General features: G+C 47.7%; 2 protein-coding genes across 4 annotated transcripts in view; both read right to left on the reverse strand.

The window, feature by feature from the left end:
• Positions 1-447: 447 nt before the first annotated feature.
• On the reverse strand, positions 448-2,374 carry LOC118948733 (extensin-like). 3 transcript variants are annotated; one of them, XR_005042207.1, is made up of 4 exons: positions 2,062-2,374; positions 1,607-1,956; positions 850-1,339; positions 448-685 (listed from the first exon to the last, which is right to left on the reverse strand). XR_005042207.1 is itself a non-coding variant. In XM_036973484.1 (4 exons), the coding sequence occupies exons 1-3, from the start codon at positions 2,232-2,234 to the stop codon at positions 957-959; spliced, it is 906 nt and encodes a 301-aa protein (XP_036829379.1). In that variant the 5' UTR covers positions 2,235-2,374; the 3' UTR covers positions 448-720; positions 920-956. The 3 variants fall into 3 exon arrangements, 1 of the variants encoding a protein (XP_036829379.1); XR_005042206.1 differs by having other exon boundaries at positions 448-720; XM_036973484.1 differs by having other exon boundaries at positions 448-720; positions 920-1,339.
• A 185-nt stretch (positions 2,375-2,559) lies between these two features.
• The window catches only part of LOC118936639, a 38,143-nt gene continuing 17,288 nt past the window's right edge, over positions 2,560-23,414 (reverse strand). The window contains exons 5-8 of the mRNA XM_036973482.1: positions 14,408-14,636; positions 14,015-14,112; positions 13,547-13,669; positions 2,560-2,816 (exon numbers count right to left, since the gene is read on the reverse strand). Coding sequence (XP_036829377.1) covers positions 2,649-2,816; positions 13,547-13,669; positions 14,015-14,112; positions 14,408-14,636 — 618 coding nt within the window. The 3' untranslated portion in view covers positions 2,560-2,648. The remainder of the gene's footprint in view (positions 2,817-13,546; positions 13,670-14,014; positions 14,113-14,407; positions 14,637-23,414) is intronic.

Below are 23,414 nucleotides of genomic sequence, written 5' to 3' on the forward strand. Positions count from 1 at the left end.
TGTGGTTGAGGGATGTTTGGTGGCCTGCAGGATGCTGTGGTTGAGGGATGTTTGGTGGCCTGCAGGAGGCTGTGGTTGGCCTGCAGGAGGCTGTGGTTGGCCTGCAGGAGGCTGTGGTTGAGGGATGTTTGGTGGCCTGCAGGATGCTGTGTAGCTGTGGTTGAGGGATGTTTGGTGGCCTGCAGGATGCTGTGTAGCTGTGGTTGAGGGATGTTTGGTGGCCTGCAGGAGGCTGTGGTTGAGGGATGTTTGGTGGCCTGCAGGAGGCTGTGGTTGAGGGATGTTTGGTGGCCTGCAGGAGGCTGTGGTTGAGGGATGTTTGGTGGCCTGCAGGAGGCTGTGGTTGAGGGATGTTTGGTGGCCTGCATGAGGCTGTGGTTGAGGGATGTTTGGTGGCCTGCAGGAGGCTGTGGTCGAGGGATATTTGGTGGCCTGCAGGATGCTGTGGGTAAGGGATGTTTGGAGGCCTGCAGGAGGCTGTGTAGCTGTGGGTAAGGGATGTTTGGTGGCCTGCAGGATGCTGTGGTTGAGGGATGTTTGGTGGCCTGCAGGAGGCGGTGGTTGAGGGATGTTTGGTGGCCTGCAGGAGGCTGTGGTTGAGGGATGTTTGGTGGCCTGCAGGAGGCTGTGGGTAAGGGATGTTTGGTGGCCTGCAGGAGGCTGTGGGTAAGGGATGTTTGGTGGCCTGCAGGAGGCTGTGGTTGAGGGATGTTTGGTGGCCTGCAGGAGGCTGTGTAACTGTGGTTAAGGGATGTTTGGTGGCCTGCAGGATGCTGTGTAGCTGTGGTTAAGGGATGTTTGGTGGCCTGCAGGATGCTGTGTAGCTGTGGTTGAGGGATGTTTGGTGGCCTGCAGGAGGCTGTGGGTAAGGGATGTTTGCTGGCCAGCAGGAGGCTGTGGTTGAGGGATGTTTGGTGGCCTGCAGGAGGCTGTGGGTAAGGGATGTTTGCTGGCCATCAGGAGGCTGTGGGTAAGGGATGTTTGCTGGCCAGCAGGAGGCTGTGGTTGAGGGATGTTTGGTGGCCTGCAGGAGGCTGTTGGTAAGGGATGTTTGCTGGCCAGCAGGAGGTTGTGGTTGAGGGATGTTTGGTGGCCTGCAGGAGGTTGTGGTTGAGGGATGTTTGGTGGCCTGCAGGAGGTTGTGGTTGAGGGATGTTTGGTGGCCTGCAGGAGGCTGTGGGTAAGGGATGTTTGGTGGCCTGCAGGAGGCTGTGGTTGAGGGATGTTTGGTGGCCTGCAGGAGGCTGTGGTTGAGGGATGTTTGGTGGCCTGCATGAGGCTGTGGTCGAGGGATGTTTGGTGGCCTGCAGGAGGCTGTGGGTAAGGGATGTTTGGTGGCCTGCAGGAGGCTGTGGTAAGGGATGTTTGGTGGCCTGCAGGAGGCTGTGGTAAGGGATGTTTGGTGGCCTGCAGGAGGCTGTGGTTGAGGGATGTTTGGTGGCCTGCAGGAGGCTGTGGTTGAGGGATGTTTGGTGGCCTGCAGGAGGCTGTGTAACTGTGGTTAAGGGATGTTTGGTGGCCTGCAGGATGCTGTGTAGCTGTGGTTAAGGGATGTTTGGTGGCCTGCAGGATGCTGTGTAGCTGTGGTTGAGGGATGTTTGGTGGCCTGCAGGAGGCTGTGGGTAAGGGATGTTTGCTGGCCAGCAGGAGGCTGTGGTTGAGGGATGTTTGGTGGCCTGCAGGAGGCTGTGGGTAAGGGATGTTTGCTGGCCATCAGGAGGCTGTGGGTAAGGGATGTTTGCTGGCCAGCAGGAGGCTGTGGTTGAGGGATGTTTGGTGGCCTGCAGGAGGCTGTTGGTAAGGGATGTTTGCTGGCCAGCAGGAGGTTGTGGTTGAGGGATGTTTGGTGGCCTGCAGGAGGTTGTGGTTGAGGGATGTTTGGTGGCCTGCAGGAGGTTGTGGTTGAGGGATGTTTGGTGGCCTGCAGGAGGCTGTGGGTAAGGGATGTTTGGTGGCCTGCAGGAGGCTGTGGTTGAGGGATGTTTGGTGGCCTGCAGGAGGCTGTGGTTGAGGGATGTTTGGTGGCCTGCATGAGGCTGTGGTCGAGGGATGTTTGGTGGCCTGCAGGAGGCTGTGGGTAAGGGATGTTTGGTGGCCTGCAGGAGGCTGTGGTAAGGGATGTTTGGTGGCCTGCAGGAGGCTGTGGTAAGGGATGTTTGGTGGCCTGCAGGAGGCTGTGGTAAGGGATGTTTGGTGGCCTGCAGGAGGCCGTGGGCCACAACTAAGTGATCCATGTGATAAAAAGGTACTCTTATACATAATTAAAAACAGCAGGTATATATTGTTGTGTGATAACTAGTATAGAAGGAGGTTCCTGAAGCCTGACTACAGGGTCCTTCAGTTACCAACAACCCCTTTCACCTTTACCAAAAATCTAGTTTGGTAAATTAGTTTAAATATAGAGTCTGATTCAACAGATACCTAACCTGGTAGTTTAGAAAACTGCACACACACACACCTAAAACCTGCAGACTGTGGAGAACAGGCTAGTTTCTCATACAGATCCGCTGTCTGTGATGGATCCCAAAATGGCACCCTAGTCCATAAACCAGCGCACTAAAAGTAGTGTACTATATAGGGTGACACTAAAAGTAGTGTACTATATAGGGTGACATTTGGGCCGTAACCAAGGGCAAAAAAAAAAGAAGTCATATGCTGAGTGTGATGCTGTGGATGGTGTTAGCGGGGATCCCGGCGTCCGTTTCCTCTCCGTTGATCCGGAAGATGACCTGTGTGTTGTGGGGGATGGTGCTGGTGGACGTCAGGGGCTTCCCCAGCCAGCCTGGAGCTCCACGTTTATACATCTTCACCGTCACCTACAGGGGAGGACAGAGGAGATGTGAGATAAGTAGTCACCGTTCGTTTAGGAGAGAAATCTTATGTTGCATTTTTTTTATTTACATACAAAAACAGTGGTCCTCCACGTGTAAAGCTCCCATCAAATTTCAAACTAAAATATTTTTCTAAATTAAAAAAAAAAAAAAAAAAAAAAAAAAGTATTGTTTGTTTTTTTATGGTGGTCAGTCTGGCTCTGACTGTCTGTAACCTCTCTGTCAGGGGTCAGTGGGGACTGTGACCTCAGGTCTATACCTCTACAGACACCTCTGACCTCTAGCTATACTGACAAGCTGTTGCTTCCTGTCTGAAGGGGGGGGGGGGGGGCAGGAAGCAGAGAAAAGGAGGATGAAACAAAAATCACTGGTCCGGGACTCAGATGGTAGATTACAGACACTGTGGCTTCAAAAGGCCTTCGTGGTGGAGATCCCATTCACGCTAAACGCTGCATATATCGGCTCAATCAGAAAACGACCCAAGGCCTATATCCCGCTATCAGATTGAATCAAAGCCCTGTTGCACAGCAGTCCGTTCACTCTGGCCCCAGTAGATCAGGTGGAGCTGCCAGGGAGAGAACAGCTTCCAAAGAGACAGGTTTCCAACCAGAAGTAGGCGACCTAATTCTGTTGAATAATAGAACGCCATGCTGCCAATGTGACGGACTCCCTCTTTCGTCAGTGAAGAAAGCTACATTTCTCTATCAGCCTATATGTAGCGGGGGAACAGTGTAGCCATCAGCCTATATGTAGCGGGGGAACAGTGTAGCCATCAGCCTATATGTAGCGGGGGAACAGTGTAGCCATCAGCCTATATGTAGCGGGGTAACAGTGTAGCCATCAGCCGATATGTAGCGGGGGAACAGTGTAGCCATCAGCCTATATGTAGCGGGGGAACAGTGTAGCCATCAGCCGATATGTAGCGGGGGAACAGTGTAGCCATCAGCCTATATGTAGCTGGGGGAACAGTATAGCCATCAGCCTATTTGTAGCTGGGTAACAGTGTAGCCATCAGCCGATATGTAGCGGAGGAACAGTGTAGCCATCAGCCTATTTGTAGCGAGGGAACAGTGTAGCCATCAGCCTATATGTAGCGAGGGAACAGTGTAGCCATCAGCCTATATGTAGCGGGGGAACAGTGTAGCCATCAGCCTATTTGTAGCGGGGGAACAGTGTAGCCATCAGCCTATTTGTAGCGGGGGAACAGTGTAGCCATCAGCCTATTTGTAGCTGGGTAACAGTGTAGCCATCAGCCTATATGTAGCGGGGGAACAGTGTAGCCATCAGCCTATATGTAGTTGGGGGAACAGTGTAGCCATCAGCCTATATGTAGCTGGGGATCAGTGTAGCCATCAGCCTATATGTAGCTGGGGAACAGTGTAGCCATCAGCCTATATGTAGCTGGGGAACAGTGTAGCCATCAGCCGATATGTAGTGGGGGAACAGCGTAGCCATCAGCCTATATGTAGCTGGGGAACAGTGTAGCCATCAGCCGATATGTAGTTGGGAACTATACATATATACACACACATTTTTTCCTGCACTGCCAAAGCTGCCCCGGTCAACGCTGTTATTGTGAAGTGGAAACGTCTAGGAGCAACAACAGCTCAGCCACAAAGTGGTAGGCCACAAAAGCTCACAGAACCACTGAGGGTTCTGAAAAAATATATGTCATTTATCATGTCTCCTAGTGGGCTAGCTATTATCTACCTGCCATTTATCATGTCTCCTAGTGGGCTAGCTATTATCTACCTGTCATTTATCATGTCTCCTAGTGGGCTAGCTATTATCTACCTGTCATTTATCATGTCTCCTAGTGGGTTAGCTATTATCTACCTGTCATTTATCATGTCTCCTAGTGGGCTAGCTATCATCTACCTGTCATTTATCATGTCTCCTAGTGGGCTAGCTATTATCTACCCGTCATTTATCATGTCTCCTAGTGGGCTAGCTATTATCTACCTGTCATTTATCATGTATCCTAGTGGGCTAGCTATTATCTACCTGTCATTTATCATGTCTCCTAGTGGGCTAGCTATTATCTACCTGTCATTTATCATGTATCCTAGTGGGCTAGCTATTATCTACCTGTCATTTATCATGTCTCCTAGTGGGCTAGCTATTATCTACCTGTCATTTATCATGTCTCCTAGTGGGCTAGCTATCATCTACCTGTCATTTATCATGTCTCCTAGTGGGCTAGCTATTATCTACCTGTCATTTATCATGTCTCCTAGTGGGCTAGCTATTATCTACCTGTCATTTATCATGTCTCCTAGTGGGCTAGCTATCATCTACCTGTCATTTATCATGTCTCCTAGTGGGCTAGCTATTATCTACCTGTCATTTATCATGTCTCCTAGTGGGCTAGCTATTATCTACCTGTCATTTATCATGTCTCCTAGTGGGCTAGCTATTATCTACCTGTCATTTATCATGTCTCCTAGTGGGCTAGCTATCATCTACCTGTCATTTATCATGTCTCCTAGTGGGCTAGCTATCATCTACCTGTCATTTATCATGTCTCCTAGTGGGCTAGCTATTATCTACCTGTCATTTATCATGTCTCCTAGTGGGCTAGCTATTATCTACCTGTAATTTATCATGTCTCCTAGTGGGCTAGCTATTATCTACCTGTCATTTATCATGTCTCCTAGTGGGCTAGCTATCATCTACCTGTCATTTATCATGTCTCCTAGTGGGCTAGCTATTATCTACCTGTCATTTATCATGTCTCCTAGTGGGCTAGCTATTATCTACCTGTCATTTATCATGTCTCCTAGTGGGCTAGCTATTATCTACCTGTCATTTATCATGTCTCCTAGTGGGCTAGCTATTATCTACCTGTCATTTATCATGTCTCCTAGTGGGCTAGCTATCATCTACCTGTCATTTATCATGTCTCCTAGTGGGTTAGCTATTATCTACCGGTCATTTATCATGTCCCCTAGTGGGCTAGCTATTATCTACCTGTCATTTATCATGTCTCCCAGTGGGCTAGCTATTATCTACCTGTCATTTATCATGTCTCCTAGTGGGCTAGCTATTATCTACCTGTCATTTATCATGTCTCCTAGTGGGCTAGCTATTATCTACCTGTCATTTATCATGTCTCCTAGTGGGTTAGCTATCATCATGTCTCCTAGTGGGTTAGCTATTATCTACCTGTCATTTATCATGTCTCCTAGTGGGCTAGCTAGCTATTATCTACCTGTCATTTATCATGTCTCCTAGTGGGCTAGTTATCATCTACCTGTCATTTATCATGTCCCCTAGTGGGCTAGCTATTATCTACCTGTCATTTATCATGTCTCCTAGTGGGCTAGTTATCATCTACCTGTCATTTATCATGTCCCCTAGTGGGCTAGCTATTATCTACCTGTCATTTATCATGTCTCCTAGTGGGCTAGTTATCATCTACCTGTCTTTTATCATGTCTCCTAGTGGGCTAGCTATTATCTCCCTGTCATTTATCATGTCTCCTAGTGGGCTAGCTATTATCTACCTGTCATTTATCATGTCTCCTAGTGGGCTAGCTATTATCTACCTGTCATTTATCATGTCTCCTAGTGGGCTAGCTATTATCTACCTGTCATTTATCATGTCCCCTAGTGGGCTAGCTATTATCTACCTGTCATTTATCATGTCTCCTAGTGGGCTAGTTATCATCTACCTGTCATTTATCATGTCCCCTAGTGGGCTAGCTATTATCTACCTGTCATTTATCATGTCTCCTAGTGGGCTAGTTATCATCTACCTGTCTTTTATCATGTCTCCTAGTGGGCTAGCTATTATCTCCCTGTCATTTATCATGTCTCCTAGTGGGCTAGCTATTATCTACCTGTCATTTATCATGTCTCCTAGTGGGCTAGCTATTATCTACCTGTCATTTATCATGTCTCCTAGTGGTACCCCTATATATTGATGTGTTACTAATCTAGGGCTAGCTATTATCTAACTGTCATGTCTTTAGGTTTTAGTCCCTGCATTCATTGGACTTAATACACTTCTTCAAAACTCCCCCAATCATGCTTCGTCTGATCGCAGCAAAAGGTGGCGCTACAAAGTATTAACTTTTAGCTGAAATAATTAGCTGAATAATTTTGCACGCCCAATTTTTCAGTTTTTGATTTGTTAAAAAAAGTTTGAAATATCCAATAAATGTCGTTCCACTTCATGATTGTGTCCCACTTGTTGATTATTCACAAAAAAATACAGTTTTATATCTTTATGTTTGAAGCCTGAAATGTGGAAAAAGGTTGCAAAGTTCAAGGGGGCCGAATACTTTCGCAAGGCACTGTATAGGGTGAAGGAGACAGGGATACTGGAGTGATGGAGGTAGATATGTATAGGGGGAAGGTGACAGGGATACTGTAGTGATGGATATGTATAGGGGGAAGGAGACAGGGATACGGGAGTGATGGAGGTAGATATGTATAGGGGGAAGGTGAAAGGGATACTGTAGTGATGATATGTATAGGGGGAAGGTGACAGGGATACTGTAGTGATGGAGGTAGATATGTATAGGGGGAAGGAGACAGGGATACGGGAGTGATGGAGGTAGATATGTATAGGGGGAAGGTGACAGGGATACTGTAGTGATGATATGTATAGGAGGAAGGTGACAGGGATACTGTAGTGATGATATGTATAGGGGGAAGGAGACAGGGATACTGTAGTGATGATATGTATAGGGGGAAGGAGACAGGGATACTGTAGTGATGATGTGTATAGGAGGAAGGTGACAGGGATACTGTAGTGATGATATGTATAGGGGGAAGGAGACAGGGATACTGTAGTGATGATGTGTATAGGGGGAAGGAGACAGGGATACTGTAGTGATGATATGTATAGGGGGAAGGAGACAGGGATACTGTAGGGATGGATATGTAAGGTGACTAGGCATCAGGATATACGATAGAGTAGCAGCAGCAGCAGTGTAAACCGATGAAGCAACAGGGATAACAGGACCAGCCGGAAGCCAGTAGAGACCCAGCTAGCACCAATAACCATTTAGCTTCATTCACATCCCAGATCCACTTACTTTACGTCCCTACAACATAAGTGCATTTGCTGCGAGGAGGTTAGAGTAGGAATCTCCCCCCCTTTTTTCCCCTCTCTCTCCCGCTCTCTTTCTTCAATGGGGTTGTCTGGTTGTCTGGCATGACTTGGCGGAGCTACAATCTACGACTGATTTAATTTAGCCCTTTACAAACATGTCTTAATGTCATTAACCCCCAGAGCATTCACCGACCGCCTCTCTGTGACTCCATTAACTAAAGCAAAATGGGGTTTAAAAAGAGCATATTGATGCTGAGCATTATAAAAAGGCTGATTATCAAGACAAGACACACAAAACCAAAAAAAAATGGGCCAAAGTGTCTGTTAACTGGTTTATGTGGGATTCAACATAACAGATGGGAACAGGGTTCTGAATTAGAATCTACGCCGTGTGTCCCACACCACACCCTATTCAGTGCACTACTTCTGACCAGGACCCATAGGTAATAGGGTGGCATTTTGGGAGCCAGTAGTAACCTAGGACTACTAGATCGCATAGACAGACAATGGAGAATCAACTGCCGGGATGACATCATCAACTCAGAGCAATGACAGAACGTTACAATACACCGAGTGTTTTAGTATGCATGTGACTGGGGCCCCTGGACAGGATATGATACAGACCTGGGGCCCCTGGACAGTGGGTAGGATATGATACAGACCTGTGACCCCTAGACAGTGGGTAGGATATGATACAGACCTGTGACCCCTAGACAGTGGGTAGGATATGATATGATACAGACCTGTGGCCCCTGGACAGTGGGTAGGATATGATACAGACCTGTGGCCCCTAGACAGTGGGTAGGATATGATACAGACCTGTGGCCCCTAGACAGTGGGTAGGATACGCTACAGACCTGTGTCCCCTAGACAGTGGGTAGGATATGATATGATACAGACCTGTGTCCCCTAGACAGTGGGTAGGATATGATATGATACAGACCTGTGTCCCCCAGACAGTGGGTAGGATATGATACAGACCTGTGTCCCCTGGACAGTGGGTAGGATATGATATGATACAGACCTGTGGCCCCTAGACAGTGGGTAGGACACGCTATGATACAGACCTGTGGCCCCTAGACAGTGGGTAGGATACGCTACAGACCTGTGTCCCCTAGACAGTGGGTAGGATACGATACAGACCTGTGTCCCCTAGACAGTGGGTAGGATATGATATGATACAGACCTGTGTCCCCCAGACAGTGGGTAGGATATGATACAGACCTGTGTCCCCCAGACAGTGGGTAGGATATGATATGATATGATACAGACCTGTGTCCCCTGGACAGTGGGTAGGATATGATACAGGCCTGTGACCCCTAGACAGTGGGTAGGATATGATATGATACAGACCTGTGGCCCCTGGACAGTGGGTAGGATATGATACAGACCTGTGGCCCCTAGACAGTGGGTAGGACACGCTATGATACAGACCTGTGGCCCCTAGACAGTGGGTAGGATACGCTACAGACCTGTGTCCCCTAGACAGTGGGTAGGATACGATACAGACCTGTGTCCCCTAGACAGTGGGTAGGATATGATATGATACAGACCTGTGTCCCCCAGACAGTGGGTAGGATATGATATGATACAGACCTGTGTCCCCCAGACAGTGGGTAGGATATGATATGATACAGACCTGTGTCCCCCAGACAGTGGGTAGGATATGATATGATACAGACCTGTGTCCCCTGGACAGTGGGTAGGATATGATACAGGCCTGTGAACCCTAGACAGTGGGTAGGATACGATACAGACCTGTGGCCCCTGGACAGTGGGTAGGAGGTAGCCTAGTGGTTTCTGCACCTGAACAAGGCAGTTAACCCACTGTTCCCCGGTAGGCCGTCATTGTAAATAAGAATTTGTTCTTAACAGACTTGCCTAGTTGAATAAAAAGGTTAAAAAAAATAATTGAGGGCAAATTTTAAAAAACGTATTCAAATGTATTAATAGTCAATTCTCATCTTCTAACCATTGTGTTAAATCTAAAACATGGATTTCCACATGTTAATGTTTCACCCAATGAACAAAAAGAGGGCTTGAGAATGATGGCATCGTCCTACAAGGAGGAGGGGGTGGATGGACTGAATACACAGTAGACAGATGACTAACATCCACCAGGCCTATTGAGTTATCTTCAATACAGAGACGCACATGGGATCTCTCCGCCGTACTCTTCACCGTGGCTCGGCGCTCAGCAGAGATAATAGAACGACAGAGATAATAGAACGACAGAGTTTAATTAGCCACCGTTACATTAAAAAGGGTAGCGTTCATCACCGGTCTGGTGCTCTGTGAGTGGGCACAGTGCCGCTGTGCTACACTGCTACAGCGAAGAACAGACACCTGGGACTCTGCAGCACTTGTCTTTGTGTAATTGCCCAAGCTCAGAGGACTCCTACACACTCTGCGGCAAGGGGTTTCTATACACACTGGAGATAATTATTTTTTTAAAAATCACTGGCTTTTCTTTGAAGAGCTTTTCTCCAATTATGGAGAAAATAAATCTGAAACCCCGATGGTAATTTCCACCACAATGTTCATCTGTTGAAAAAAAAAAAAAAATATGCTTTGTGTTTTATTACTGGACCAAACACATTCTTCAGAAAACTTTCCCAAATGAGGAAAGTGCAACAAAAAATGGGCTGCTATCAAACTTAATACAGAAGACAACCTGAGGTAACGGCCACAGTGAGGTAACGGCCACAGGACAGCTGTAATCTCCAGGACCTGAGGTAACGGCCACAGTGAGGTAACGGCCACAGGACAGCTGTAATCTCCAGGACCTGAGGTAACGGCCACAGTGAGGTAACGGCCACAGGACAGCTGTAATCTCCAGGACCTGAGGTAACGGCCACAGTGAGGTAACGGCCACAGGACAGCTGTAATCTCCAGGACCTGAGGTAACGGCCACAGTGAGGTAACGGCCACAGTGAGATAACGGCCACAGGACAGCTGTAATCTCCAGGACCTGAGGTAACGGCCACAGTGAGGACAGCTGTAATCTCCAGGACCTGAGGTAACGGCCACAGTGAGGACAGCTGTAATCTCCAGGACCTGAGGTAACGGCCACAGTGAGATAACGGCCACAGTGAGGACAGCTGTAATCTCCAGGACCTGAGGTAACGGCCACAGTGAGATAACGGCCACAGTGAGGACAGCTGTAATCTCCAGGACCTGAGGTAACGGCCACAGCACAGCTGTAATCTCCAGGACCTGAGGTAACGGCCACAGTGAGGACAGCTGTAATCTCCAGGACCTGAGGTAACGGCCACAGGACAGCTGTAATCTCCAGGACCTGAGGTAACGGCCACAGGACAGCTGTAATCTCCAGGACCTGAGGTAACGGCCACAGTGAGGACAGCTGTAATCTCCAGGACCTGAGGTAACGGCCACAGTGAGATAACGGCCACAGTGAGGACAGCTGTAATCTCCAGGACCTGAGGTAACGGCCACAGGACAGCTGTAATCTCCAGGACCTGAGGTAACGGCCACAGGACAGCTGTAATCTCCAGGACCTGAGGTAACGGCCACAGTGAGGACAGCTGTAATCTCCAGGACCTGAGGTAACGGCCACAGTGAGATAACGGCCACAGTGAGGACAGCTGTAATCTCCAGGACCTGAGGTAACGGCCACAGGACAGCTGTAATCTCCAGGACCTGAGATAACGGCCACAGTGAGGACAGCTGTAATCTCCAGGACCTGAGGTAACGGCCACAGTGAGGACAGCTGTAATCTCCAGGACCTGAGATAACGGCCACAGTGAGGACAGCTGTAATCTCCAGGACCTGAGGTAACGGCCACAGTGAGATAACGGCCACAGTGAGGACAGCTGTAATCTCCAGGACCTGAGGTAACGGCCACAGTGAGATAACGGCCACAGTGAGGACAGCTGTAATCTCCAGGACCTGAGGTAACGGCCACAGTGAGATAACGGCCACAGTGAGGACAGCTGTAATCTCCAGGACCTGAGGTAACGGCCACAGCGAGGTAACGGCCACAGGTCAGCTGTAATCTCCAGGACCTGAGGTAACGGCCACAGTGAGATAACGGCCACAGGTCAGCTGTAATCTCCAGGACCTGAGGTAACGGCCACAGTGAGGACAGCTGTAATCTCCAGGACCTGAGATAACGGCCACAGTGAGGTAACGGCCACAGTGAGATAACGGCCACAGGACAGCTGTAATCTCCAGGACCTGAGGTAACGGCCACAGTGAGGACAGCTGTAATCTCCAGGACCTGAGATAACGGCCACAGTGAGGTAACGGCCACAGTGAGATAACGGCCACAGGACAGCTGTATTCTCCAGGACCTGAGGTAACGGCCACAGCGAGGTAACGGCCACAGCGAGGTAACGGCCACAGCGAGGTAACGGCCACAGGACAGCTGTAATCTCCAGGACCTGAGGTAACGGCCACAGCGAGGTAACGGCCACAGCGAGGTAACGGCCACAGCGAGGTAACGGCCACAGTGAGGTAACGGCCACAGCGAGGACAGCTGTAATCTCCAGGACCTGAGATAAAGTTGGTTTGTATTGTATAAGTCGGAAATCTGAATCAAGAAGCAGAAATCTTCAACATAATATTACCAACTGAGCAAATATAATTTAAAATAAAATAATGAAGTAACCACTGTAAGATGTTGTGTGAATTCCACAGTCGAAGTGTAACTGAATTCCACAGTCGAAGTGTAACTGAATTCCACAGTCGAAGTGTAACTGAATTCCACAGTCGAAGTGTAACTGAATTCCATAGTTGAAACGTAACTAAATTCCATAGTTGAAATGTAACTGAATTCCATAGTTGAAGTGTAACTGAATTCCATAGTTGAAATGTAACTGAATTCCACAGTCGAAGTGTAACTGAATTCCACAGTCGAAGTGTAACTGAATTCCACAGTCGAAGTGTAACTGAATTCCATAGTTGAAATGTAACTGAATTCCATAGTTGAAGTGTAACTGAATTCCATAGTAGAAATGTAACTGAATTCCATAGTTGAAATGTAACTGAATTCCATAGTTGAAATGTAACTGAATTCCATAGTTGAAGTGTAACTGAATTCCATAGTTGAAATGTAACTGAATTCCATAGTTGAAATGTAACTGAATTCCATAGTTGAAATGTAACTGAATTCCATAGTTGAAGTGTAACTGAATTCCATAGTCGAAGTGTAACTGAATTCCATAGTCGAAGTGTAACTGAATTCCTGTTCCATCTCAGTACAGCAGTAAGGGTTCCTAAGCACTCGGTCAGAGTGACTATCAGGTTTGGACAAAAGGCCAACTGGAGCAGCCGAAAATACACGGACGACGCTGAGCCAATTGTGCGCCGCCCTATGGGATTCCCGATCATGGCCGGTTGTGATACAACCCGGGATCGAACTAGGGTCTGTGGTGAAGCCTCTAGCGCTGAGATGCAGTGCCTTAGACCGCTGAGTCACTCGGGAACCCTAAAACCCCAATCCCTAACGCTTTTCACTCTTCTCTGTCCCCGATTTCACATCCTAGTCTGGCCAAGGAGTTGTAGAGGCAAGCCACTCCTCTTTCTAAGCCCTTGTGTTGGGTCTTTCAGTCAGTGAGCAGAATCACAACAGCATCAACCAGTCACAGCTCAATGGTTGTCACGACGACGGCGGCGGGGCGGGGTGCACTAACCTGAGGGGCGTGTCCCAGCAGAGCCCACAGCGAATTAGCAGACAGCGTTTTGATCTTGAAGAACTCCATGGTGTCAGTCTCCTGGCGGTTCAGAGCGATGTAAGGACAGCTCCGGAAGTCTCCCTTCAAACCAAGTACAGAAAAACTTTAATTTAAATTCATGACACACACTTCACAGTAAAACATTTTTTTTTTAAAGAGGTAAAGAGGTCTTTTGGTTTCAGAACAACACTTGAAGAAGTAGAAGCATCATTATGAATAAAATAGACAAATACAAGGCTATGGGAGTCCTGAGGGACTCCGTTGGTAGGGCACGGCGCGGGTACCTCGCGGATTGTGGGTTCGATTCCCGGGGCCACCCATATTTATAATGTACACACACACACACACACACGACTGTTAAGTGGTTTAAGATAAAAGCATCTGCAAAATGGCAGATATTAATATCCATTAAGTTGTAAAAGCCACCTTGAGCTGCTCTCCTCCCTGTAGTCTGACCAGGTCCCAGGTCCCCATTTTCCTCACCACTTGTTTCAGCTCCCCTATCTGACGGTACGACAGGTGACCTGCAGGACACGGAGGAAACAACAAAAAAAAAACACAGGATTTACAAAACGCTTAAAACACATGCAAATGAGCATCTCTGTCTACCTTCAGCAGTACAGCTAGCAATGAAGGGCAGACTAGGCTAACAGTGGTAACTATAGATTAGCTTAGAAATATTGAAAAGCTCCCTTATTTCACTATATTTTTGGGAAATATGACAGTTTAAAGTCTTTTCTCATCCAAGACATCCATTTTTGTTTAAAAAAAATAAAATAAAAAAAAGTATCTGTGACCCACAACGCCTCCTCCACTCACCAGACAGCCAGGCAGGAGTCAGGGCGTCTGATATCCAGGCTACATAGCCCTCTCTGAAGGAGTGGAGGAACTCATCTATTTGACTGTGGGAGACCAGCTCCCTCCTCTTCCTCAACTCTTCATCCAGCTGGCAGTCTGGGGCGAGGAAGACTAGCCTGGGAAGGAAGAGCTCCTGACGCACCGACAGGCCGCTCCTCCTCAGGTACTGCCACAGGTTAGTTGTCTTGGTCTGGAGGATATATATAGAGATCACAGGTTACCTGTCTTGGTCTGGAGGATATATATATATATAGAGAGAGATCACAGGTTACCTGTCTTGGTCTGAAGGATATATATAGATATCACAGGTTAGTTGTCTTGGTCTACAGGATATATAGAGATCACAGGTTACCTGTCTTGGTCTAGAGGGGGTATAGCTTACAGAACAGGGCGGTGGGCAGCTGAGTGAAAATGGAGGAAAACCAAACTTCCGGAGGACCGATCATCCTTCCACTCCCTCCTCTCTACCTTCTCTTCCTCTGTATCTGCTGTTAAAGTCACGTTCTATCATCCTTCCACTCCCTCCTCTCTACCTTCCTCTGTATCCGCTGTTAAAGTCACGTTCTATCATCCTTCCACTCCCTCCTCTCTTCCTTCTCTTCCTCTGCATCTGCTGTTAAAGTCACATTCTATCATCCTTCCACTCCCTCCCCTCTACCTTCCTCTATCCGCTGTTAAAGTCACGTTCTATCATCCTTCCACTCCCTCCTCTCTTCCTTCTCTTCCTCTGCATCTGCTGTTAAAGTCATGTTCTATCATCCTTCCACTCCCTCCTCTCTACCTTCCTCTGTATCCGCTGTTAAAGTCACGTTCTATCATCCTTCCACTCCCTCCTCTCTACCTTCTCTTCCTCTGTATCTGCTGTTAAAGTCACGTTCTATCATCCTTCCACTCCCTCTCTACCTTCTCTTCCTCTGTATCTGCTGTTAAAGTCACGTTCTATCATCCTTCCACTCCCTCCTCTACCTTCCTCTGTATCTGCTGTTAAATTCACGTTCTATCATCCTTCCACTCCCTCCTCTCTACCTTCCTCTGTATCTGCTGTTAAAGCCAAAGACCAAATACCCAGCGTCCTAAATAGTGGTCCGTTTGAGTATGCACCAGCCTGAGTAGGCCTATAACCCGATTCATTTTATATTCAGAGTTTAGACAAATTGATCGTATTGGAAATGAGCTATTATCAGGCTGGCTGATGTGATGCACGTCTGTTGAATTTGGGAGAGAGAAAAAAAATGCACCCCCACTCAACCCCCACCCCACCCCACCCACTCAGGATCCACTCTTGCATTGAGGCCGAGGTATACTGCATAATTTTTACTAAATGGGACATGTTAAATAGTACGCGACAATGAGTAGACAGTATGCTAGTATAGGTACACTTTATCAATCTATAATGTCAAGGTTCTGCCTCTAAACCTAGGAAACATTTTTAAACCTTCCCCTCCAAGAAGTTTGACCACATCCACTCAACCTATTGAGTCCACTGGTCTCACTCACCCAGAACGTCGCCTTGACCTCTTTCTCCCCTCCCTCTCTCCAGATGACATCCAGCAACTAGTGAGGTCTGGCCGCCCCGACAACCTGCCTGCCCGACCCCATCCCCTTCTCCCCAGACCTTCACTTCCCCCAGCAACTCATACCTGTCCCTTGGCTGACCCTCTAACCTCAAAATGTCCAGAGTTGCACCCCTCGTCCTGAAACGCTCTGACGTCAGAAACTACAGACCTGTATCTCCGCTTTTTCTTTCCAAAAATACTTGAGCGTGCCGTCTCTGACCAACTCTCTAGGAATCATTTTCTGGACCCTAACCAGTCAGGCTTCAAGACTGGTTACTCAACTAAGACTGCTCCTCTCTCTGTGTCAGAGGCTCGTCACACTGCCAAAGCTGACTCTCTTCTGTTCTCATCCTCCTAGATCTATCTTCTGCTTTCAACACCGTGAACCTTCAGATCCTCCTCTCCACCCTCTCAGGGCTGGGCGTCTCAGGCTCTATCAGATCCTCCTCTCCACCCTCTCAGGGCTGGGCGTCTCAGGCTCTATCAGATCCTCCTCTCCACCCTCTCAGGGCTGGGCGTCTCAGGCTCTATCAGATCCTCCTCTCCACCCTCTCAGGGCTGGGCATCTCAGGCTCTATCAGATCCTCCTCTCCACCCTCTCAGGGCTGGGAGTCTCAGACTCTATCAGATCCTCCTCTCCACCCTCTCAGGGCTGGGCGTCTCAGGCTCTATCAGATCCTCCTCTCCACCCTCTCAGGGCTGGGCGTCTCAGGCTCTATCAGATCCTCCTCTCCACCCTCTCAGGGCTGGGCGTCTCAGGCTCTATCAGATCCTCCTCTCCACCCTCTCAGGGCTGGGCGTCTCAGGCTCTATCAGATCCTCCTCTCCACCCTCTCAGGGCTGGGCGTCTCAGGCTCTATCAGATCCTCCTCTCCACCCTCTCAGGGCTGGGCGTCTCAGGCTCTATCAGATCCTCCTCTCCACCCTCTCAGGGCTGGGAGTCTCAGGCTCTGCACACTCTTGGTTGCATTCTACCCGGCTGGCCGCTCTTACCAGGTCACATGGAGATAATCTGTATCTGCACCACGTACTCTCACTACTGGTGTCCCCCAGGGCTCGGTTCTAGGCCCTCTGCTCTCATTACACCAAGTCACACAGCTCCGTCGTGTCCTCACATGGTCTCTCCTATTGTTGCTATGCGGATGACACTCAACTATTCCCCCCCCCCCAAATAACTAAAAAGTGAATGTAAAATCTAAGTGTATAGATATAAATCATTAGCTAATAATCAGAGACCTAATCATTAGCAGGTCTGTCAAGTATAGTATATCATTATCCACCAAGCAGCATTTTAACAACCACAAATAATAACTCATAATGTTTGTTTTTGGTGGGTTCTGTTCTTCTGACACACCATGGAAATGAAAAGCACAGTTTAGGAAAAATTGTGTTACCCCCCCCCCAAAAAAAAAAATCACCATTGGAAGGATTTGATGATAAAATATCCTTCTAAACCAATCTGTAGTTCTGGATTCTAATCCAAAACGGTCTGCTTCGTCCTGGATCTTGCCTGAGTCAGAGTAGTACATTGATATGGAGATGAGTTGATTAACACTACAGCGGGAGCAGGGTTCGGTAAATTCCCTTCCACAAAGTAGGGCCTCTTGATTTTTTTTAACGGCTGTAATTATGTTTATAGAGGAGGAAAAAACAGGTGCCTCAAACACAGCTGTCACCCTGTCTACCAGGGCAGGACAGGAGTCACTCATTTACATTCACTGTATAGAGCAAGAGCCTCAGGGATGTTAAACATATGGTCCAAATCTGGCCTGCGAACCTCTTCAATCAGGGGGGGGGGGGGGGGGGGGGGGGGGGAAACAATCAACATTGAGATTAACAAAATAAAACTGAATCTCTGTAGAAATAACGGACCTACATTTATAGTGGGGCGTCAGGGTAGCCTAGTGGTTAGAGTGTAGAGGCGGCAGGGTAGCCTAGTGGTTAGAGCGTTGGACTAGTAACCGGAAGGTTGCAAGTTCAAACCCCTGAGCTGACAAGGTACAAATCTGTCGTTCTGCCCCTGAACAGGCAGTTAACCCACTGTTCCCCTGTAGGCCGTCATTGAAAATAAGAATTTGTTCTTAACTGACTTGCCTGGTTAAATGAAGGTAAAATAAAAAAGTCTTCACTGTCCAGCTAACTAACAAAAGCTAAACAAAAGCGAGACAGTCAGGGAGCTTGGCCAATTCCAGAAGCTATGGATAGAGTAAATAATAATCCATTTTAAAAGTGGCCCTCCGGACCTCGGTGAAGACCGTAGGCAGGCCGCGGGGGCAAAATGAACAACCCTGCTGTAGATGCTATGTTGGGGCAGAGGTTGGATAAGAGGGAGCTTGGCTGGCAGAATGAAGTACCAGACTGCAAAGGCTTACAACAACTAGGCTACACGTAGGCCAAACTGACAACTAGGCTACACTTAGGCCAAACTGACAACTAGGCTACACTTAGGCCAAACTGACAACTAGGCTACACTTAGGCCAAACTGACAACTAGGCTACACTTAGGCCAAACTGACAACTAGGCTACACTTAGGCCAAACTGACAACTAGGCTACACTTAGGCCAAACTGACAACTAGGCTACACTTAGGCCAAACTGACAACTAGGCTACACTTAGGCCAAACTGACAACTAGGCTACACTTAGGCCAAACTGACAACTAGGCTACACTTAGGCCAAACTGACAACTAGGCTACACTTAGGCCAAACTGACAACTAGGCTACACTTAGGCCAAACTGACAACTAGGCTACACTTAGGCCAAACTGACAACTAGGCTACACTTAGGCCAAACTGACAACTAGGCTACACTTAGGCCAAACTGACAACTAGGCTACACTTAGGCCAAACTGACAACTAGGCTACACTTAGGCCAAACTGACAACTAGGCTACACTTAGGCCAAACTGACAACTAGGCTACACTTAGGCCAAACTGACAACTAGGCTACACTTAGGCCAAACTGACAACTAGGCTACACTTAGGCCAAACTGACAACTAGGCTACACTTAGGCCAAACTGACAACTAGGCTACACTTAGGCCAAACTGACAACTAGGCTACACTTAGGCCAAACTGACAACTAGGCTACACTTAGGCCAAACTGACAACTAGGCTACACTTAGGCCAAACTGACAACTAGGCTACACTTAGGCCAAACTGACAACTAGGCTACACTTAGGCCAAACTGACAACTAGGCTACACTTAGGCCAAACTGACAACTAGGCTACACTTAGGCCAAACTGACAACTAGGCTACACTTAGGCCAAACTGACAACTAGGCTACACTTAGGCCAAACTGACAACTAGGCTACACTTAGGCCAAACTGACAACTAGGCTACACTTAGGCCAAACTGACAACTAGGCTACACTTAGGCCAAACTGACAACTAGGCTACACTTAGGCCAAACTGACAACTAGGCTACACTTAGGCCAAACTGACAACTAGGCTACACTTAGGCCAAACTGACAACTAGGCTACACTTAGGCCAAACTGACAACTAGGCTACACTTAGGCCAAACTGACAACTAGGCTACACTTAGGCCAAACTGACAACTAGGCTACACTTAGGCCAAACTGACAACTAGGCTACACTTAGGCCAAACTGACAACTAGGCTACACTTAGGCCAAACTGACAACTAGGCTACACTTAGGCCAAACTGACAACTAGGCTACACTTAGGCCAAACTGACAACTAGGCTACACTTAGGCCAAACTGACAACTAGGCTACACTTAGGCCAAACTGACAACTAGGCTACACTTAGGCCAAACTGACAACTAGGCTACACTTAGGCCAAACTGACAACTAGGCTACACTTAGGCCAAACTGACAACTAGGCTACACTTAGGCCAAACTGACAACTAGGCTACACTTAGGCCAAACTGACAACTAGGCTACACTTAGGCCAAACTGACAACTAGGCTACACTTAGGCCAAACTGACAACTAGGCTACACTTAGGCCAAACTGACAACTAGGCTACACTTAGGCCAAACTGACAACTAGGCTACACTTAGGCCAAACTGACAACTAGGCTACACTTAGGCCAAACTGACAACTAGGCTACACTTAGGCCAAACTGACAACTAGGCTACACTTAGGCCAAACTGACAACTAGGCTACACTTAGGCCAAACTGACAACTAGGCTACACTTAGGCCAAACTGACAACTAGGCTACACTTAGGCCAAACTGACAACTAGGCTACACTTAGGCCAAACTGACAACTAGGCTACACTTAGGCCAAACTGACAACTAGGCTACACTTAGGCCAAACTGACAACTAGGCTACACTTAGGCCAAACTGACAACTAGGCTACACTTAGGCCAAACTGACAACTAGGCTACACTTAGGCCAAACTGACAACTAGGCTACACTTAGGCCAAACTGACAACTAGGCTACACTTAGGCCAAACTGACAACTAGGCTACACTTAGGCCAAACTGACAACTAGGCTACACTTAGGCCAAACTGACAACTAGGCTACACTTAGGCCAAACTGACAACTAGGCTACACTTAGGCCAAACTGACAACTAGGCTACACTTAGGCCAAACTGACAACTAGGCTACACTTAGGCCAAACTGACAACTAGGCTACACTTAGGCCAAACTGACAACTAGGCTACACTTAGGCCAAACTGACAACTAGGCTACACTTAGGCCAAACTGACAACTAGGCTACACTTAGGCCAAACTGACAACTAGGCTACACTTAGGCCAAACTGACAACTAGGCTACACTTAGGCCAAACTGACAACTAGGCTACACTTAGGCCAAACTGACAACTAGGCTACACTTAGGCCAAACTGACAACTAGGCTACACTTAGGCCAAACTGACAACTAGGCTACACTTAGGCCAAACTGACAACTAGGCTACACTTAGGCCAAACTGACAACTAGGCTACACTTAGGCCAAACTGACAACTAGGCTACACTTAGGCCAAACTGACAACTAGGCTACACTTAGGCCAAACTGACAACTAGGCTACACTTAGGCCAAACTGACAACTAGGCTACACTTAGGCCAAACTGACAACTAGGCTACACTTAGGCCAAACTGACAACTAGGCTACACTTAGGCCAAACTGACAACTAGGCTACACTTAGGCCAAACTGACAACTAGGCTACACTTAGGCCAAACTGACAACTAGGCTACACTTAGGCCAAACTGACAACTAGGCTACACTTAGGCCAAACTGACAACTAGGCTACACTTAGGCCAAACTGACAACTAGGCTACACTTAGGCCAAACTGACAACTAGGCTACACTTAGGCCAAACTGACAACTAGGCTACACTTAGGCCAAACTGACAACTAGGCTACACTTAGGCCAAACTGACAACTAGGCTACACTTAGGCCAAACTGACAACTAGGCTACACTTAGGCCAAACTGACAACTAGGCTACACTTAGGCCAAACTGACAACTAGGCTACACTTAGGCCAAACTGACAACTAGGCTACACTTAGGCCAAACTGACAACTAGGCTACACTTAGGCCAAACTGACAACTAGGCTACACTTAGGCCAAACTGACAACTAGGCTACACTTAGGCCAAACTGACAACTAGGCTACACTTAGGCCAAACTGACAACTAGGCTACACTTAGGCCAAACTGACAACTAGGCTACACTTAGGCCAAACTGACAACTAGGCTACACTTAGGCCAAACTGACAACTAGGCTACACTTAGGCCAAACTGACAACTAGGCTACACTTAGGCCAAACTGACAACTAGGCTACACTTAGGCCAAACTGACAACTAGGCTACACTTAGGCCAAACTGACAACTAGGCTACACTTAGGCCAAACTGACAACTAGGCTACACTTAGGCCAAACTGACAACTAGGCTACACTTAGGCCAAACTGACAACTAGGCTACACTTAGGCCAAACTGACAACTAGGCTACACTTAGGCCAAACTGACAACTAGGCTACACTTAGGCCAAACTGACAACTAGGCTACACTTAGGCCAAACTGACAACTAGGCTACACTTAGGCCAAACTGACAACTAGGCTACACTTAGGCCAAACTGACAACTAGGCTACACTTAGGCCAAACTGACAACTAGGCTACACTTAGGCCAAACTGACAACTAGGCTACACTTAGGCCAAACTGACAACTAGGCTACACTTAGGCCAAACTGACAACTAGGCTACACTTAGGCCAAACTGACAACTAGGCTACACTTAGGCCAAACTGACAACTAGGCTACACTTAGGCCAAACTGACAACTAGGCTACACTTAGGCCAAACTGACAACTAGGCTACACTTAGGCCAAACTGACAACTAGGCTACACTTAGGCCAAACTGACAACTAGGCTACACTTAGGCCAAACTGACAACTAGGCTACACTTAGGCCAAACTGACAACTAGGCTACACTTAGGCCAAACTGACAACTAGGCTACACTTAGGCCAAACTGACAACTAGGCTACACTTAGGCCAAACTGACAACTAGGCTACACTTAGGCCAAACTGACAACTAGGCTACACTTAGGCCAAACTGACAACTAGGCTACACTTAGGCCAAACTGACAACTAGGCTACACTTAGGCCAAACTGACAACTAGGCTACACTTAGGCCAAACTGACAACTAGGCTACACTTAGGCCAAACTGACAACTAGGCTACACTTAGGCCAAACTGACAACTAGGCTACACTTAGGCCAAACTGACAACTAGGCTACACTTAGGCCAAACTGACAACTAGGCTACACTTAGGCCAAACTGACAACTAGGCTACACTTAGGCCAAACTGACAACTAGGCTACACTTAGGCCAAACTGACAACTAGGCTACACTTAGGCCAAACTGACAACTAGGCTACACTTAGGCCAAACTGACAACTAGGCTACACTTAGGCCAAACTGACAACTAGGCTACACTTAGGCCAAACTGACAACTAGGCTACACTTAGGCCAAACTGACAACTAGGCTACACTTAGGCCAAACTGACAACTAGGCTACACTTAGGCCAAACTGACAACTAGGCTACACTTAGGCCAAACTGACAACTAGGCTACACTTAGGCCAAACTGACAACTAGGCTACACTTAGGCCAAACTGACAACTAGGCTACACTTAGGCCAAACTGACAACTAGGCTACACTTAGGCCAAACTGACAACTAGGCTACACTTAGGCCAAACTGACAACTAGGCTACACTTAGGCCAAACTGACAACTAGGCTACACTTAGGCCAAACTGACAACTAGGCTACACTTAGGCCAAACTGACAACTAGGCTACACTTAGGCCAAACTGACAACTAGGCTACACTTAGGCCAAACTGACAACTAGGCTACACTTAGGCCAAACTGACAACTAGGCTACACTTAGGCCAAACTGACAACTAGGCTACACTTAGGCCAAACTGACAACTAGGCTACACTTAGGCCAAACT

The sequence above is a fragment of the Oncorhynchus mykiss genome, unplaced genomic scaffold, assembly GCF_013265735.2.
Source record: "Oncorhynchus mykiss isolate Arlee unplaced genomic scaffold, USDA_OmykA_1.1 un_scaffold_258, whole genome shotgun sequence".
In the NCBI taxonomy this organism is placed as follows: domain Eukaryota; kingdom Metazoa; phylum Chordata; class Actinopteri; order Salmoniformes; family Salmonidae; genus Oncorhynchus; species Oncorhynchus mykiss.